This window comes from Anarhichas minor, unplaced genomic scaffold (genome assembly GCF_050575085.1).
Source record: "Anarhichas minor isolate MPS153535 unplaced genomic scaffold, ASM5057508v1 ptg000004l, whole genome shotgun sequence".
Taxonomy (NCBI): Eukaryota; Metazoa; Chordata; class Actinopteri; order Perciformes; family Anarhichadidae; genus Anarhichas; species Anarhichas minor.
Genome location: NW_027466450.1, coordinates 16,330,304 through 16,350,492, shown reverse-complemented (window position 1 = coordinate 16,350,492; position 20,189 = coordinate 16,330,304). Strand labels below are relative to the sequence as shown.

General features: G+C 42.1%; 1 protein-coding gene and 1 pseudogene across 1 annotated transcript in view; both read right to left on the bottom strand.

Annotated features, from left to right (window-relative positions):
• The window catches only part of man1a2 (mannosidase, alpha, class 1A, member 2), a 100,156-nt gene extending 89,645 nt beyond the window's left edge, over positions 1-10,511 (bottom strand). The window contains exons 1-2 of the mRNA XM_076111305.1: positions 10,291-10,511; positions 8,362-8,888 (exon numbers count right to left, since the gene is read on the bottom strand). Coding sequence (XP_075967420.1) covers positions 8,362-8,675 — 314 coding nt within the window. The 5' untranslated portion in view covers positions 8,676-8,888; positions 10,291-10,511. The remainder of the gene's footprint in view (positions 1-8,361; positions 8,889-10,290) is intronic.
• A 1,488-nt stretch (positions 10,512-11,999) lies between these two features.
• On the bottom strand, positions 12,000-12,735 carry LOC142964523 (hemoglobin subunit beta-2-like; annotated as a pseudogene).
• Between the last annotated feature and the right edge of the window lie 7,454 nt (positions 12,736-20,189).

Below are 20,189 nucleotides of genomic sequence, written 5' to 3'. Positions count from 1 at the left end.
GGCAGAGTTTGAGTAATTGGAAATCAACACACTGGCCGCAAACCAGAAACTACTACAGTGAACACTACTGTTGAAAAATGGAGTACGACCATCTTGCGGTGGGATAACACCAGAAAAATAAAAACTACACAATGTTCCAGCCACTTGGGAAAGCAAGCAGACATTGTGTGGAGGGTCTATACTGCTCTATAACTGTAGCTAGCAGGTAAAACAGCAACAAATGGACAATGGCTTTCATAGTTCACCAGCCAAGTGGGGAGAATATGTTTGTTCATGGATGAACTAGTGCACCACAAATGTGGGGATGTAGCAGCATTTACATGCTGTTTAATATGAGACAGGTCAACATGATGTGTCAAGGCAGAAGTATGAGACGTTTTCAAAGCAATGGAGGTGATGTTCTCATTTACAAGCTCCATTTTAGGTTGACATAATCTAACCCTAAGATCGACACTTTCAGCCCCAAAGCCTGGCTTCAGACGAAGAATTAGACTAAAATCAAAACCGCTCAACAGTGGTGATGGATGTGTGAAAAGCATGGACTTTATTTAAGAAGTGGACGTAGTCATCGTGACGTCTCTCTGGTTCGTGGACTGATGTTTCAAAGCCTCGATTTCAGCATTTTGGCCGTCACCATCTTGGCTTTTTTTGCAGCCAATGAACGGGAAGTGACCATATCTGGACTGAGGAGGAGTGACGTAGAGACGCCGTATACTGGTAGAGGCCTGTCAATCACTGTGTAGCCCCGCCCTAAAGCATCCCCTGCTTTATGGTCTGTGTGACTCTAAATGGACCATAATGTACTAAATGAACATCATGCTGTATTGAAGAAGACTTGAAACTAGAGATTGAGACCATAAACTCATGTTTACAATGTTTACTGAGGTAATAAATCAAGAGAGAAGTAGAGTCATTTTCTCATAGACTTCTATACAACCAGAGGAGTCGCCCCCTGGTGGACATTACGAAGGTTGCCGCCTGGTGAAAAGCCTAATTTATGGAAAGCTGAAAGTGCCATTACGCCTCTATTTTCACCCGATTTATGTTAAAAACCCAACTTCTTACACCGTTTAAAAGCAGTCAAAACCGCCATTTTTTAATGCGGTTTTTCCAAATGGTGACGAGCGCCTCCTTCTGTTTTGCATAGCCAATAAGCCCGAGCTGTGCTCGAGCCCAGCAATTCTTCTGAAGCAATTCTTAAATTGTTTAAATCCCTTCCAGTCTTTATCTTACTTGCTAAGCTGTAGTTTCTAAATGCACCTGTGCCTACAGTTCTATAATCAGGCAACACAACTTCTCATCTGAAAAATCCAACCAACATGCTATTTAGTGGAAAGGGTTAGGCTGCTGTTGTAACTAGACCATGTATAATATATATATATATATATATATATATATATATATATATATATATATATATATATATATATATATATATATATATAACACCAATGATGTATTCAATACAACTTATTGTAAGTACTGCTGCACCTTCATTTTACCTGCTTCTTGGCAACAGCTTTGTGTTCTCAAGGTTTTAAGGTACTAGAATATCTTCTGTCTTTCCATTTCATCAGCATGAGATAAGTATCTATCATGCTATAACATATAACAAGATCCAAACATATCAAACTAATACAACAAAGAGCTTCAAAGTGGTAGGCTTTATTCAGAATCACTGCAGCATCTCCCTTTGGTGTGGCTTTACTCTTGACCTATTGGAAATAGAGGTGTCCCTTTTGGCTTTCCATACGCCGGTTCCAGCACCTTGGTGTTCTTTCCAGGTTGAGCTAGCTTGAAGGTGTGTGTGTACTTGCGTGTGTGTGATGCACGTACAAACTGGCGCTCCTTTATTAGCACATTAGAGAAATATAAAAACACACACACAGCCCAACCTAGATTTACTTTGCAGCTGACAGGCGAACGAAGCGTGAAGACACAGAAATGATATCTAAGATCACACTAAATATGATAAATAAGCGCGCTTTGATGTTGGCCTGGGCTTTTGCAATACAATCTGTGGGGCTTTGATGCTGATTTATAGTCCATATCAGAGCGCAAAAAGCAAAGGTATATGGCCCCGCAACACTAACAATAACTGGCAAGGCAATAAGCGGTGAGACCAGGTTACTAAACGTCATTATGGCAGCGACGCGGTGTGAAAAGGTCGTGCTTGTACATTTTTTTCTTCACCTTTTTCACTGCGTTCAAACCGAACATGACTCCCAGTCAAAAAACTAAAACAAAAAACAACAACAAGTAAACGCACTTAAAACACCAGAGAACTGAGCCCATAACACTGATGGTGTGGTGCTATACCACTTAATGTGCCACTAACTCGGATGCACATTAATATAATGGCTGCGAGTGTCATCAGCAATGGTTCCACTCGTCTCGCTCTCAATAAAGCTCACTGACAGTGATGTCAAATCGTCTACTGAAGAGAAAAGTGCCGTCAGCTTTTATTTAAAAAGAAGAAGAAGAAGAAGAAGAAGCTCTTTTATCTTCTTTTCCAGTATGAAATGTCACACTGCTCAAAGCCACTTTCTTTAAATTGCTCATCTAATGGCGTGATTCTCTCTTTGCCAGTAGCTAAGAGTTGGGTGTCATATGATGTGAGGGGTGAAGACACGTGGGTGAAGACAGAGTGACACCTTTCTACAAAGCGTCTTTCTATTTTTTGGTGGGACGATTGAAAGCTTCAGGGCAGCTGGGAAAAGTCTTATTTTTCGTCAAATTCTACTCCCAGACGCGAGAGTCTCCATCAGCGTCTTATTCTTTTTCAGACAGAAAGGAGCCGAGTTGGCAAATGTTACATCGTGCATGAGCAATTCATACTCAAGTTCACTTGAAGAGCCATTGGTGGGATGATGTGATATTTACTGGACCATGAGGCCAAATAATCATTCAGAAAACAGGACATCGTAGTATTGACTTCAGCCATCTGTGAACTGTAAGAGGCTGGTTTTTCTTTCCCCCTCAAAACTGGTTCTTCAGCACTTTGTAAAACCTAAAAATGCATATATTTCTTGTGCTTGTGACAGAAAACACGCAGACATTATTTATATTTTTCCTCAAGATCACGCAGCAGCACCGACCGATTCGCTAAAAAGCACAACCAAACTGCCAAATTGTGATTCATCTTTGGTGGCAGATGGCGAGCCTGTCGAACCCAGTGAGCACTCTGGCAAGAACCCAGCGTGAATGTTCATGTTGTGATTTAAAAACCTGGACAGAATAACAATTCAGACATCTTCATTTGATCTGAAAGGACAAGGAACTGTTGTCAGAGAGCACAAGAAGCAACGCTTCATTTAGGATTTATCTGCCATTTAACAGGATGTAACTGCAACGTAAGAATCGGGGATTTGGTCGGAATTGACAAATTTATTAATGAACGTATTTCCAAATGTAGACGTACTATTTGTCAAATGTGGGGCTACAACTAACAATTGTCTTCAATTAATCTGATAATGACTTTTTCCCATTAATCTTTTAGTCTATTAAAAGCCCAAGGTGACGTCTGCAAATAGCTTTTTAGTCCAAATGTTTAATGTGCAATGATGTTAAACAGAGAAAAGCAGAGGACCGTCATATATGGAGTAGCTGGAGCTGGTGAATGTTATCAATCAAATATGTAAATAGTTGTTGATTCTTTGTCTGTCAAGTAACTACTTGATTAATGAGCTAACCGTCTGAGCTGCAGGTAAATAAGATAAGCATTCCTTATTGCGACTACTCCCACCGCCTTCAGCTATTCTGTTACTGAAATGTCACCGTCTCTCAGATGAAGAGTAGCTCCCGGCGACTCCTTTATTGTTTGAGTCGGACCGAAACAACAAACACAATCATTAACGGCCTCTCGCTTATGTTGAGCTCGACAGAGCATCACACTCCAGTAACTTCTAGCACCCCGGACCGACATCCAGAAAGGTGTTTCAGTTCAGTTCACCTTGTAAATGGATCCACTACAGGATCCCCGGCTCCAGTACAGGATCCCCGGCTCCAGTACAGGATCCCCGGCTCCAGTACAGGATCCCCGGCTCCACTACAGGATCCCCGGCTCCACTACAGGATTCCCGGCTCCACTACAGGATTCCCGGCTCCACTACAGGATTCCCGGCTCCACATCCTTCTAATAATCCGATGCAGCCACGGTAGACGTCCCTCTATACACATTCATTATACAAACACACACAGTGTGAATGCAAAGCATTTGCTTGATGGTTGCACCAATCCAATCACACAAATGGTCACGTTTAAGCAACTAGTTCCTACCCAACACATTCTAACATGTTCCATCACATAAAAAGAGACTAAATGTAATTTTTTGTGTGACATATGCATCAATATGCATCACGTAACAGGCCTGTAATAGCTATTCTAAGTGTATCCGTCTATCTAATCTGTAACTTTAATTGGTTGCTAATACTATATTGCTATCATAATCTTGCCAGTTAAGGTTGAACAAAGGATGCTCCTCGTGTTCAGATCTGAGACAGCATCATTCCAGGGGTGCTGTATTGCAATCTGGTGATTCATATCAGTCTTCTGGTATACTTCCTCACTTGCTCCTTGTGTTATCAAGCCATGCAGATTAGTTCCAGCTTGGTTTAATGAGGTTTTGAGATCTCTGAGGCTTCTGTCACCGTCTCAAAAGAAGGAGATTCAGGCAACGAGTGGGCTAGCCAGTAACAATAATCTGTGCTCAGAAGATCACTCTCTGGCACTGATCCCTCACCATACTCCTCACATGCCTCCTGCTGTGCAGAAATAATCAGTTGGCAGTTATAATAAAGCAGAAAATTGTTCCCAAGAAGGACGTTTGGCATGAAGGTCTGAGGAATATCCCGTAGAAATGGAGTTTATTCCAAATGTGAAAATCAAATAACATCAAACTTTGTTTTATTGGATTGGAAACCTCAGCATCGAACATCTGAAAACCTCCCAAAGAAACTTTCAGATGGCACTGAGAGCTACTGGGGAAATATACTTCTTCTGCAAGTTGAAAGAGATGATATTTTAGGTCATAGAAAGGGCAGTACCCGTTTGTATTGGCCTAAATATAGAATGTTTTTACTAGCTTTGAGATAGTTTGATATTTGAGGACTAGACATATATGTATTCTCAACAGCAGAGTTTAAGGATCAGCTCATGTATTTTGAGACAGCTTTTTGGATTATGTAGTATTAATGTTAAAAGGCGTAGCAAGGTTGTCGGCCCCAAAAAGTGTCAGTAAAACCAGTTCAACCCACAACCAATCGGCTGTTAGGTAACGTCCACAGAGAGCGTCTTCAGAGATCTTCACCACAGATACGCACCAGACAACGTCACACGTCAAGCAGCCATGAAAACAATGTCAGAGACGTATTTAAAAGCCGTTTCCTTGGATGTAAACCCGACTGATTCAAGAAGCTCGACAGTCTTATAATCTGATATGCACACATTTTCCGCCTAGAACCATAAAAATATGGTTAACTACAAAATGAAAACATCGTACAGGACTGCCAAACAGCACAGGCCAGATGTGTGCAGGGCCCTTTAACAATAATCTTAGACATTTTGAATTAATGCCATTATCTTGAGAATTACCTAAAACAGATGGATTAGCTCACAGCAAATAGAGTAATAACCTGTGCTCCCTCAAAGGCTTCCACAAGACTATTAACAGGGTGAACCTGTGAACAGAGAGCTGGTTCTGCGGGGTTCTCTGGAGCCAAATAAAGTAAAAGGTGAAGTTATTACGAGCCTGCCTGTGCTCCCGAGGGCCTCTTTAAATGCTAGCGTGCCTCAGTTTGAACCCTCTGGAGCCCACGATGAGGACTTTAGGAACAGCTGAGGCAGCCAGATCAACAAGCACACTGAAGACATTTCCATAAGCCGCTATAAGAAATAAATAAAATAAATAAAAACATGAATGCTTGTGTGAGGTTAAATGCACAGGGAGCCTTTTAGGATTACATTTGCATAAAAGTAATTTAAAGAGATCTCTAAAGGTTTCATTCTCCCTCAAACCCTTGAGTTGTCATGATCCCAGAGACATGTCGGCTTCTTCTTCTATCTCACTTTAACAAGACACTCTGGACCACAAGGTATGACTCTTAAAACAGACGTGTACCGAGAGATTTTATAGAGCCGTATTAATGTATTTCATAATACATTAATATGGCTAAGACGGTTAGCTTTGGCTGTAACCTGCAATTAAAAATGCATAAAGTAGATCACAATGGGGCTATAAAATGAATTAGATCCAGTCTATTTACTGGAAGAAATACATTTAGCTATCTGTTGCTGCCCACCTGAGAAACACCTCTATGCCAAAACCTACTGGTTCATCACGGCAACAAATATGGACGCTTAAGGCCAGAACAACGGCAGCTCACCTAAAGGTTATTCAGAGCATTAATATAGCAGCAAAATACTATTTGCAATGTCAGTAAATATAGTGTCGTAATATCAACCTGAGCAGAGAATGAAGTCGCTCTCCCTCTGTGTGTGATGTAATCCAAGCTTCTTTGTGTTTTGTTTACATAGCAGGGCAGGCTAGCCTGCCTTTCAGTGCACGTGAGCGTGCCTTTTAGTGCACGTGAGCGTGCCTTTTAGTGCACGTGAGCGTGCCTTTTAGTGCACGTGAGCGTGCCTTTCAGTGCATGCGAGCGTGCCCCACTGGTTAGCTGGTTGCGGAAGCGTAGCACCCGCCCCCCTGTTCCCCTCAGGTGAACACTGTTAACTCTGTCGGCGCCGTTAGCTGCTTGCAGACGGCATGTTGGGAGCTGTGTGAAGGCAACAGACATGCTCTGAATTTTGAATTCGGCACCTTTAAGTGTGCAAAGGATCTGTCTGGGATTCACTGACAACAGACGGGTATCATACAAAACATGTGTGTGGCCATAAATGCAACATTTTGCTCCTAACGCTCCTGTATTCCATCAGTGCTATAAACTGCCACCTCTGGACAAGCATGAACATCCTCACCATCCCACCTTTATGTAAAAAAAGAAACCCTTGAGGTTACTACTGTGACTCACAGCTCCACTTGAGGCCATGTCTGCTGCTTCCCCGTCGCTTGACTGAAATAATTACGTTATTTGAAGCCGGCAGAATCCGGAGTTCTAGAAGGCTTTCAGGGTGGAAAAATGAGAGGCCCACAGGGGACGAGGAGGCAACCCTCGGCGGAACCCACTGAGAAACGCTCGGAGAAATTGCTTTTAACACTTTTCACAGTCCTCAGTAAAACTAATGACCTCCTACCAGAGACCCGTCCTATAAAATGATCCTTTCCACCTACTGGATGGCATCTTGTTTCCGCTCATAGGTACGTTTGTCATCACACAATAATACAAACGTAAATGCCGTATGATTCATATATGTATGCCAATCAAATGGCATATGTAATAAGAAAATAATAATAATAAAAAACACTCTGAACACACACTGAGCCGGATATTCAAATGCAAAATAATCAGAAAAACTGCATTTGTATTTTGAAGCTAGATATTAACTTTCAACAGTTCCCAAACAACGATTACATCAACCAAACACTTCATCATTCCCTAATATCAAGTTACCATTTTGTTAGCTAATCCCACACATTGAAGCTACGTGGCTTCAACATAACAAAACAGCCCCCAGTGCTGATTTAATGGCTTACAGTGAGTAAATAAAAAATGTATTGAAATGTAAATATGATAGAATGCACTTTAAAATAACTCCAGTCCGCTAAGAATAACATTTGCTTGCAGGGCGTGAAACTTGTCCAGCACAGTGGATTCCAAATAGCACGAGACACTTCAGCCACCTCACAAAATATGAATTAGACTCAGGAGAGGAGCCTCAAAGCGACGACTGGCTACCGGCCACAGAGGCGGAACAAACCAAACAACTCACGGAGAAGCTGCAGCCAAAATGTACCCGCATTTGGCTCGTGGCGAGCAGTGATTTCCGAGCGTGATTAAGAAGTAACTCAAGCTTTTCAAACCACTTCTGCCAGAGAGACATTCAGAGAATACAGACGCCAAGGTGATGAAATTAAATGAAGAATTTAAACAATTGCACTTGATGGAGACATGGAGGGTGGAGGTATTCAGAGCTGCACAAAAGGAATGACCACGTCAGAAGAAGGAACACCTGAGCTGACGTGTGCCTAACCAGTCAGACCAGAAGCTGAAGAAGTGACGTCAGCACACGCGTGTTCAAGAGGAAATGTCCGAGTGTGATGTAACCAAAAATAAACCGAGGAATAAAACTGTTTCTCCTCTTAATCCTTCACAGGAAAAAATAATCTCCTTAAGATGTGACAGGGCAGGTTGTGTCACATACCAGACGATACAAAAACAAAAGAAAAGCCACTTTGGTCCTTACCTGTGTCTGTGCTCGTCATGTCCTCCCTGTCCGTGTATGACCACCTGTCCAGAGGCGTGCTTCCCCTCTTTGGGGGAGTCAATGTGGGGGATGAGCACATCCTCCAAGCCCAGGTCGAAGCGCTTGTGCTTGGAGTTGTCCGGGAGGAAGAAGAAGGCCCCGAAGCATAAGGTGATGAAGGCACTGAGGATGAGGAGGAGGATGAATTTCTCGGAGAGCCTCAACGTGGCCCTGTGGTGCGGGAAGGAGGAGGCGCCCGGCGACAGAGTGGGTATCCTGCGGCCCGACAGCGGCAGGAGAGCCGGCGTCGTCATGTTTTCACCGTTGACTTGAAGTTATCTTTGGGAGGGGGGGGTGGAGGGGGGGTGGGGGGGTTTACAGGTGTGCTACAGGTGTTGTCGTAGCGGCATGCACAAGCTGGTCGACTTTATTATCTCATCCCTGCATTGATACGTCCAGAAAGCAGAAGAGGCCGAGGTCCCTCAGTGAAGGAGTGACTGGTCGGCAGGAAAACGCTCATGACGATTCTGGAAAACAAAAAGGGGAAAAAAGAGTTAGCATGCCACCATCTCTTCCTCTCTTCATTCTAGCCATTTATCTCCCTGAACACAGTCAGGATTCTGCAGAGCGGACGGTCTTTATATATGCCTGTCCTTAAGTCCTCCTTCCTCCCCCTTTGGCAGCGTGTCCCTTGTAAACACCGGTATCCTCTCACCAAACACTCCGACAGGCTAACAGCGCTGAAAATACGATCGCACACGCGTGGGGACAAATCTAGAAACAGGTCACATATCAAAGGGAGAGCTGAAATATTAAGAGTCATAAAACAATCCTCTCGCATGCTTTGGTGAATTTAATCACATGTCAAAAATAAATACTTCAGAATCACAGAACAGTTAATCCTTTGGCCAGGATAAAAAAAAATAAACATATTCTCCAGAGGATCAGAGACAATGTGCAATATCTATGAAACCATCGCCACCAAACTACTGCAAATACTCTCATCCCTGCAAAAAACTAACATACCTGTAACCAGAATGAACCCAGCTTTCTATTCTTACCGTTTTATAACATTTACAGTGCCCTGTGGTATAGCTTGTCCATCAGAAAACAGACCGTGATGAATAAAAATGACAGAGACGAAGAGCAAACATCACAAATCCTCTTCGTGGACTAGAATGACAATTCTCAGTTGTGTGGCAACCTGTTTTTTAGTGCAGGACATGCAAGCTAAATTATATACACTGCACAGCACGTAACGTTATATCTTGTGCAGGATTGCACCTCAACTCATGCGCTGTTATTCCAAAAGGCGCAGGCTTTATACTGCATATATTAAGAAGACGCTCTGAGGCAACTGCTTCTAAGTGCTAATGTGGATGGATGGAAATGAAGCGAATAGCAGCTTTAAACGCTAAAATATAAAAAGGGTCGAGCCACCTAATGACAACATAAATTATATATATATATATATATATATATATATATATATATATATATATATATATATATTTTTTTTTTTTATCTGGTAGTTTTCCATCGGGTCTGTCTGGAGCTACGATGTCCCGACGTCTCCACACAGAATACCAAGTTCATCCTCCTCACAGAGCCAGTCTGTTGTGAGGTGATTATTTAGCTCGATACGCAGAAATGCTATGTGGCTAACAAGCAGCTAACGTTGTGGCTAGCAGTAAAATATTAAAAAATTAAAAAATTCAATAAAATAAACTGACAAAAAGCAATGCGGAGGAAAGAAATGTGGAATAAAAAATTAGATATATTTTTATTTTAGCTAACATGTGGGTGGTAAAGACTTAGCCTTAATTATATGTGGATAAATAAGTGCTAGCTATTTGCTAGGTTGCTAACGCTAGCTAGCTACCTAGCTAGCTGGTTGTCCACTGACAGACGCGGTCTCTGCATCACCACCTTTTCTCATTTGCTCGGTGAAAGAACGACACGATCCCAGTCAGGATTCCCGGTCCTCCCTTTTGGAAGAAGTCACTGCAGCGGGCGTCCTCATGTCCAAAAGCCCCGTCCCGTCTTAAACCTGCTGCGGTGCAAAAAACAGTTTTCTCCGTCTCTCTCAGAGCCACATAGCGTTACAGCTCCGGCGGCTGACTGCAGACTGCTGCTGCTGCTGCTGCTGCTCGGGAGAGCCAGCATCGACTACTTCAGCCTTGCTCGAGTTAGGGACCATCTGACAATCTCGTTTTGGGAAAAAAAAGAAATGACTGTTTATTATGATTTATAATAAAGCAACGTTATAAATGTCAAAAGGATCTTTGTTAATCGTGAGCGATATCCCCAATGACGTCATTGTGTTTATTTTATTGTATTTATTAATTTATTAACTACTTAGCCTTGCTCGGGTAAGGGACCGTCTGACAATTTCGTTCGCGAAAAATACTGTTTATTATGATTTATAATAAAGCAACGCTATGAATGTCACAGCCCCAACCTGCCGTGGGACCAAATGCTCATCTTCTTTAATTAGTAATAAGAAAAAGTAATACTGGAAGGCAGCTGTGAGCTCAAATTAGTAGCCCTGGCCCAGTATTCACATCCTTTCATACAGTACCAACAGGCTACCACACTGTAAAAAATACTCTGTTGCAACTAAAAATACCTAAGTATAACATATTTAAGTATAATCAGTAAAATATATACAAAGAAAAATGTCCCTTGTGACTGTTTATAACATTATTATCACTCATGCATTAATGTAAACGCTAAATTTGATTGCAAGCTCATTTTGAACACGTATAGCTAAATTCAATGAGTCTTAGGGTTAGGGTTCTGAGCAAACAAACATGCTGATGAGGCAAACATTTGGCAGTAAAAAAGAGGTCTTTGTTGCCCTCATAAGGATAATAAGCAGAACCCAGCACTGGCCTCCTGCAAGCTTAAAGAGATTTTATGGAACAACTGAGCACGAGATGTCTTCTGGTTCTTTCCTTAATCCTCTGAGTTCCAAAGATGACCCTCTTCATTATGCAGACAGTAACTAAAAGAGTTTTAAAAGTAAACTTTTTTTCGACCCAAGTTTCGGAAAACAGTTGAGCAAAAGATTGTGCTTATGATGTCCGTTGTTTAGCTTGTATTTAATCTTGATCCGGATTCTCCTTCAACAGGAAACCTGATGGCACATTTCTGTGAGTTTAAAAAACATTATTACAAACAAGCACTATTCAAAAACACATGAATAGACAATTGAGTTCATGTACTGCCATGTTACTACTCGGCCTATTCAACAGTTGAATCGCGTCTTCTGTGGCTCTTCAGGATCTTTGTCAATCGTGAGCGATATCCCCGATGACGTCATTGTGTTTAGTTTATGGGGGTCATGCAGCTGAGGGCCTGCAGACTTCACGTTCACAATAGAAAGTCTGTGTTACAACTGGAGTTTGAAAGACTTACCAGTGCAGGGAGACTCTAATGAAAAGATATTATCAAAATGCATTGTGGGAAATGTGGGATCCAGTGTTTTCAGAGCTTAAACCGGGACTAAAAGTCAAAATATCTCGGCCTCTGCTGCTTTGTTGATGATTTTTTTTATTCATATTGGATTTGCTTATTGTTTTATTTGCTTTTGAGACAAAAGAAACAAAGCTTTTCATGATCAGCATGCAAAGGTGTTGCAGCTCTCTAATGGTACTGTCTTCCCAGGGAGGACACCACCATGGCCAGGAACTTCTGGGAAGCTGCCTGAACTTCACCAGTGAAGTCTTTCCCCAACCGAGCAGCAACCACAACGGTCAGACAGTCGGAAATGAGCTGCAACACGACAAGCATCAGAAACATCAACGACATGAAAGGTTGGTCTTCTTTTCAGTAATTGTTGAACCAGATTATCAGCCTTTGTTAGTTCCACAACTTTTCCTTGAAATTGTCGGGGTCCACGTGCAGTTTCTCGGGGTGTGCAGCACGCTCAGCTCGGCGTAGGTTTCCTTCATTTTGTCCATGTTCTTCACACCCCGGTCCAGACCGTGGAGGAAAGTCGTTCCGTGTTTTGCAACCAGCGGATTTCCCATGATTGCAGCGGCATTGTAGAGGTTTCCAAAGTTACCGAAATACCTCTGAGACGACCAGACACCTGAGGAAACAACATTAATGTTACAGAGTTAGATGAGGAGATCAAATGTCATAAAAACATGAACATTTGTGATTATCTAAAACACATTGTGCACAATGACAGAATGAAATCCTGATCCTATAATATAGTCGAGGATTTTGTCTCAAGCACACCTTGTTAATGCAGAGTTTAGACTCACCTGGAAAGAGCTGCAGGACCCACCACCTCATAGTCCATCTTGGAGAAGATGTCCTGGACGGTGGCGCGCTCGAAGTCTGTCCATTCGACCATTCTGCCGGCTCTAGATTGTCCTGTGCTGCTCAGTGGTCTGCTCTCAGACAACAGATGCAACTTTTAATTAAAGCCGCCCTGCTCCCCTCCCAAAAGCATGTGATTGGATGGGCGGTGGGCCGGCCAAGTTCTGTGTTATAGATTTGAAACAATGATAAGAGAAGGGCGTATCTTCTCCGCCTGAGTTATCTCTGAGACAGAAGAAATAGTAATAGTCTGGCTGTAAAGTATAGCGCAGCTGCACAGAGACCATTTAACAATCCAAATATGCAAAGGTCCTCAGACCCACGATGGTTTATATTAGAAAGATAACCAGTGCTTGAAGAGACAATAAGAGGAAAACTGTTTACATCTTCATGAGGCTTGTTTTCCTTCTTTTGTCTGTATCTTTTGGTCACACGGACGAAAATTGAAGAGACCACAAATTGTTGGAACTTGGCAGAGAGTCACAGCCTGATAAATGCACACACTGTAAATGACCTATAAGAAAACTAGTGTGTTACCCAGAGAGGGACAGTGGCTCAATAACAGCTGACCATCAGTGTGCAAAACCCTTGGAGGTCTCAGCATCAGCACCTTGGACAGCGATCTTTAAATTGAACTGCACAATGTTGAACAATCCCCTGAATCACTTCCGTCAAACATTAGTATGTGTTTAAACATCGATGATGGGGAATGAAGAAAACGAATTTTCCTCTCTGCTGTGGAGCACTGGATGGAAAGCATGCTGTCCTCAAAGCCCCTGCTAATTCCGGATCTCAGTTCTTTAACTACAAGGGAACATTCTCATTAGTTCTCCTGGCAGTTGTTGATGCTGTTGATATTGTTTCTGGCTGATCGATGTCGGAGGCTACGGAAGAACCAGCGATGGTGGGAGTCTGGCCAACTCAGCTTTTGGTCAAGCTCCTAAATCTGGCACCCTCCAACTGCCTGCTGACCTGCCACTATCAGGAGCTGACCACCAAGGACTTCAGCCACACGTTTTTGTTGCTGACGAGGCCTTTACACTGAGAAAAAATCTCATGAGGCCATTCCCCGGCTGCATCCTTCCAAGGGAGCGCCGGATCTTCTATTACCGTCTCTCCCGATGCCTTTGGGATCCTTTCTTCTCAGTGGAGGATGTACAGGCGAGCCATTGAGGTCCACCCAGAAGTTGCAGAGAAGTGTGTGAAGGCTACATGTGTTCTGCATAACTTCCTGCGGAAAACCACCCAAACAACGGCAGTGAGCATACCGGTTGGAGAGGTGGAGCCACTGCCAGATCTGGGAAGAATTGCTGCCAACAACTTAGCAAGAGAGGCCATCAGGGTTAGGGAGGCCTTCACATCCTACTTCTCTGCTGAGGGAATGGTCCCATGGCAAGGCACCGTGTAATGCCCAAGCACATCCAAGACGGCTCTTTTTAGGAGCCACCCACACATTATTATTGAGCAAACTTCCTGCAATATTACTTAATATATGTAGTAGCAGTGTGTCCTTCACAATACAATCATCCTACACTATAATGTACTAGATAGATAGATATAAACTTTATTCATATTAGTATGTAGCAGCAGCATTTTAGAGAGTAACATATAATATAATATATTACGCACAATATATACAGTACAATAAAATAACAGAGCAGATATCGAATTTGAAGAAATAGAATAAAAAATTGAATAAAAAATAAAAATGCAAAAAATGCACAGTTTAAACAATGAATTAGAATGGTATTAAATGAACAACTAGGTAAACTAAATAAACTAACAGTAGTGCAAGGATCACCAACAACAAGTAACAACCGTGTAGCGTTGTTGTAGTCATTTGAAGGATGATGATCTGGCCAGAGGGGATTTGTTATGGAGTCTTGTATATACATCATAAATGGCTGCCGCACAAAATTGAAAAAGCTGATCAGAGGCACTCTCCTTTATCAAATGCAGCCTGAGCTGTGTTGCCCAGAAGGACACAGTTTATCATATATCAGTCCCCTGATGTATGCACAGTACTTTTTTAGTTTGGCGCTGACAACGAGTGCTCCGTCTTCTGTCTCGGTAGAGAGACGCCGCTGAATATTGAGACAGCTAGGTGTCACTTTGCTTTGAGTAGCTTTTCTTCAACCCTCATAGCTGTTTCCCCCCCTTAACCCCGGCCAACAACACACTCCCGGGCCAAAAAGCCGCAAGTGAAGGGTGTCATTTGTTAGAAACCTCCGCGATGACACTCCTCCCGGTGCTGAATAGCTGGCTTTCCTGTGGTGGGACTTGGGTGAGGGCCACAAACCTGGTAGAACCACAAACTCTCAAAGACAAAAGGTTGAGCACCAAACTTCAGTCTGTCACTCCAGTAGAAACAAGCCGGCCACATAAACATACAACCCACCATTTCTACACAAGTACGTATTACACAGATGTAGACGATTGAAAAGCATGAAGGTCTGCAGGCAGTGTTAAGTGTGTGTGTAACAAAGAAAAGGTACTGTTGTAGCACCACTGTGATGATCGTTTTCAAAGGGACTGTTTCCTTGGTGGAAAGTAGTTCTTGTGAAAACTAGATCATCCATAAAAGTTCGCATCGAGGCTCTGGTGAAGGCAGCGTTGTTCAGTCTGCTGCTTTGGTCAATACTGAAGTATATTGGAAGGATTGCTGTGATTTGAATGGATGCATAAATCCTCTGGATCCCATGGTGTCCAGAGGATGATTCATAAAAACATTGGTGATCCCCTGACTTCTCTCCCAGGTCAAATCTTTTAATTTGTCCATTATTTTATAACCTAATACCTGAAACAAATGACATTCCCATCAACTTTCTGTGTAATGTTTTCGTCCGCTTGTTGAATTTTCCTTGAGGAAGACACTGAACCCCCAAGATGCTACCGATGCATGGCGGCTCTGCCGCCATCGAATTTGCACGGTATACTAACAACTAGAGAGAGCGAGAAAGTCAACACGGAGGTCAAACTAACACAGGACTTTCACACAGGAGGCTGCTGTTCGTGTCCCCTGGGAAACCAAGAGGAAATGTTGAGTTTACACTGATGTTGCAACGTTATATGTGAACATAAACCATGATCTGACCTTAGTTACTGTGAGGAACTTTTCACTCCAATGGGAGAATCCTAATGCCTAATGTCAGCAATGCTAACTTTTGGGTTAGCCTACAGAAATACGTCATCCCTGCAGCACTCTATGCGGCAAAGGCAAGACCCGGCCGACTCTGCCTCTGATTGGACGGTTCTTGTTGCCTTCGTTGGTTGCATTGGTTTCAGAATGAGGAGTGAGATTGGTCAGGGTAAGATAGATAGATAGATATCTCCACAGCTGCTCACTTCACTTTTTTTTGTCTCTCATTGTGAGCGCTCCATTTTGAAGAAGAGCTTAGCGGGCAGTTAGTCCTCACTGTGACACTGTCAGCCCACATACCAAAGTGAGCTTTTCTCTGACAGGTAATCCATCCGTGCACAAAGTTCAACCATAAAGACAGTCCCAGTGGGTTTTTTTTAGTTATTTTTTTGCTGAGTGTGCGAGAGTCCATCAGCTGGTCCTTGAGCTGCCACCGGCTGCAGCCTCGCTCTCTGCAGCAACAGCTATAGGACCACTGGGACGGGTGATTTACAGGACGCCCCCCTCGGTGAGTGAATTAGTGGTCGGTGCGATGCGGCGTCGTGATCACTGTGATGTCCTTCTCTTCGGAGAGGAATCATCACTATGAGTCACCCTCGTCGTGGATGCAAAAAAAAAAAAAAAAAGAGCTGAGCAGACACAAAAAGACTGACAGTTTCCAAATCACAGCCAAGTTGTGTGTGTGTGGTAGTGAGGGGAGGGTGTCCTTTGCATCTTTGATCATCTTCATCAAAGGGATGGATCGCTGGACTGGGGAAGGATTTACTGCACACTTCACACACACACAAAGAACAATGCTGCAAAAGACGAAACACATTCTTCAGTGTGTCATGAGATGCCGTATTTCAGCTGGTAAACATTCACCAAAAGCCAATTGGTGACATATGACACGAATGACACGCTGCTGCACCAGGAGCGGCTGAGGGAACCCGTCCGTCAGAGCGTCGGGGTCAAACGTCAACCTCCGGCCCTGGTGGCCAAGCGGCATTTTTTTGTATGCGTGTCCATGGAGGGAAATGTGTGTGTGAAGTGTCAATCCCACGCTCTGGCGGAGATAACTGCATACAGTGCTGAGAAAGGGTTTTTCTGCGGCGCACTGTTGATTTTTGACTTTCCAGTTAATGGTGCGACGCCCAAGAGTCGCGATCAGGAGTCGGTGCAGGCAGCGCGGCATGATGGGTAAACAGAGCTCTGTCCACATCTTCGTTATGCATCAGCGTATCTCACGAATGATGCTGAAGGATGGTGATCCCATTTTAGATTTTGAAACCACCAATTCACTCACAGAAAGGGCCTTGGAGATAGACTTTTCCCCCCACGCTTTTAAGTGAAGCATTGTATTGAAACCTGAGTTTTATTTTTGGTGTGTGTAACATAGGCCTCTTGCATGTTACATTAGATATGTAATTTCAAATTTTACATTTTTACTGTGTCTGATAGCAAAAAAACTCGTACTATAGAATATCATTTTGTCAGTAATTTAACCTTTAATTGATATTTGTAAGGTGTACGTTTGTGTTGTTTTCATATTTTGATCTGGTAATTTTATATGTAATAATATATGATAATATTGTAATATATTTAACACGGTGTCCATGCATAACCATGCAGCTGAGTGTGTGACTGAAAAATGAAAATCTGTAAACATTAAGTCAATCTAAGAGAGAAATTGATTCTATTGACATTGTTTTTATCTATTTATACGTCTTTGTGTAATTTGTAATTAAGGAATGTTCTACTCAGAGTTTGAACGTTGGTCCTGTAAATTGTCGGTGAACAGTTATTGAGTTTGGTTACAGATCTCATTGATTGGTGTTGTAAATTTCCTTTGTTTATAACCTGATTTCATACAGAGTAGTTTTACTGAGACCCGGCTTGTATCCTCCAGATACCAAAGTGCTTCTAAGCAATCAAATCATCTTTGAATCGACATCGGAGCTGCCTGTGTTTTAACTGAGTGTTTCATTCTGGATGTCTTGTGCATCATCTTGTACACATGCTTTTTAATATTCTTTCCAAAATATTGGGGAGAACTTCACAGGAATTGAAAGTCTCTAAAATCGACGGCTTTAACCTGTCGTGAAATTATTTTGTAACTATGCACCATTTCCTCTAAAATCTAATCTGAAATTAGACAAATTGTCTCATGAATGTGATTTGAATTTAGCTCATGAATGAGATTTTGAAGGGCTTTAATTTTGAAATGCTACATCAGAAGTTCCTGGTTCTGTCTGAGTGACACCTTGAGGTGGTCTGCTATTAAAATGACTGTATACCGACATTAGCTTGATGAAGAAGTAAATACAGAGGAAACTTATACATTTGGTGCAGTTTTGTCGGCTCAAAGCTCCAGAACGTCACAGACTTTGGTTACATGCAAAAGAAAGTTTTACCTTCATTCCAGCCATTGTTTTATGAGAGTAGGTTTGCCATTATGCAATAAAACTCCTCAAATGCAAAGTGAGCAGATGAGACACCCCAAAGTGGCTTTGAAATAAAAAGGAGAGAAACGTAAAGTAGCATGCAGAGATTGAGGTGAAAGAAACCCAAAAATGCAGCATTAATTACACACTTTACATCAGTCGGAGGGAAATGAACTCAGCAGCACAGACGTCCTCTCTTCCCAGCATCCCCCCCAATCAGTTTGCACGTGTCTGTCTTTGATCTGCGGTTCATTGATCCGGTCTAAATCATTGCATGTCTGCTCCCACACAACTCTTGGTATTTCATCATTGTGTTTTTCAGGTTGCTGTTTTCTGCTCCCAGCCGGTGTGATCAATCATTCCCGTTGCGCCAGAGTTGTATTGGAAAACGATACATATCCATTGAAGGGCACATCCTCACCCATAATATCACCTTCCCAACGTCTTTAAAATATATATAGAGGAGCCAGCGTGCGATAAGGTTATCATGCTGTCAGTGATGTATGGCTTTACACAAATTACACCTAAACTCATTTACCAGAGTAACTTTCTCTTTACTCGCACTTTTTGGAGTTGTTTTAAGTGAGTCACTGAGTTTACTTTGCATTCAATTAAATATTCATCATTTTGTTGGATCTCCATAATTATTGATGCAGCCAGTAGCAGATTAACGTTTGTATTATATCCGCACAAAGATGAAGAGGGAAGGTTCTCCTGCAGGAAACAGATGTCACAATAAATAGTCAAACTGGTTTACATGTGTTACTCTGCCGGCTGCTTTCTGGTTAAGTGTAAAGTGTTATCTTTGATTCTGTTTGAAAAATTGAATAACAAATCTGCTCATTTGTCAGAACCGGCTTCTTTCATCTTAGCTCACTTAGCTCAACAGGGTTGCCCAACGAAATGCAGATTGCCTTTCCATTTCGTTACACAACAAAACACAAATTAAAACAAAACAACCACTATATGATATGTAGGATGGAGGATGAATTAAAGAGTCTCAGAAGAAATAAGCTGATCTGAAGTCTGGTGCTACAGCAGCTGATAACGGCAGCTGGCAATCTTAAATACTTTAATTTAAATAAATGTGAATGTTAAACATATGAAGAACATCAAAAAATGTAATTGCAATTACTTTGATCATATAAGTCACTTGTCAAGCAAAAACAGTTATTTACAGCTCCACTAATGTGAAAATGTATTTTCTATATTTAAATTTGTTATTTATTTAAAACTACTTTGTTAGGTTCAGGCAACTAAATTACTTGATTAGATTTAGAAAACACACTTAAAAAACAAACAAACATCATATTTGGGCTATGAAATTGAAACAAAACAAAACAAAACAAAAACGCAACAAAAGTACTTTGTTAGGTACACATAAGACATATAAGAACATACGTATAAGAGACAGACCAGTGTCACTGAGTGACTATAAGAGTCTTTTTTACACCTGTTTGTCCCCAGGCACTTTCACAACATTTATGTCAAATTGAAATGTTACAATCAGAATTTACGGCCGAGGTAAAGGTTATTTCTGATTCTGTGTTTAATGGATTGCACTTTACTGCTCAGTAGCTATATGTGTGGTGATGTGCTCTTTCTAAAATTCTAAAATGCCTCTCCTGTAGCTTGTCCCCCTCTTTCGACCCGTCCTTTACGAAGCATCTGCCCTGATTTCATGCAGCTGTAATCTTTTTAAAAATGGTGGATGTTCTTCATTTTGCTCCGTGAACTCAAAGACAAACAAACAGGCTTCATTGGCTTTTACCAACTCCACTATTTTCCAGCGGGAGCTGGTTAGGCTCCATTTAGAGCCCAGTAAGTATATTACTGTCATGACTGTGGCCTAACCTCTCGGTCTATAATCAGGTTACACGGTGTTCAACCTGAATGACCTGCCGTCTGTTGATCACACAGAGAGCATGTAGAAA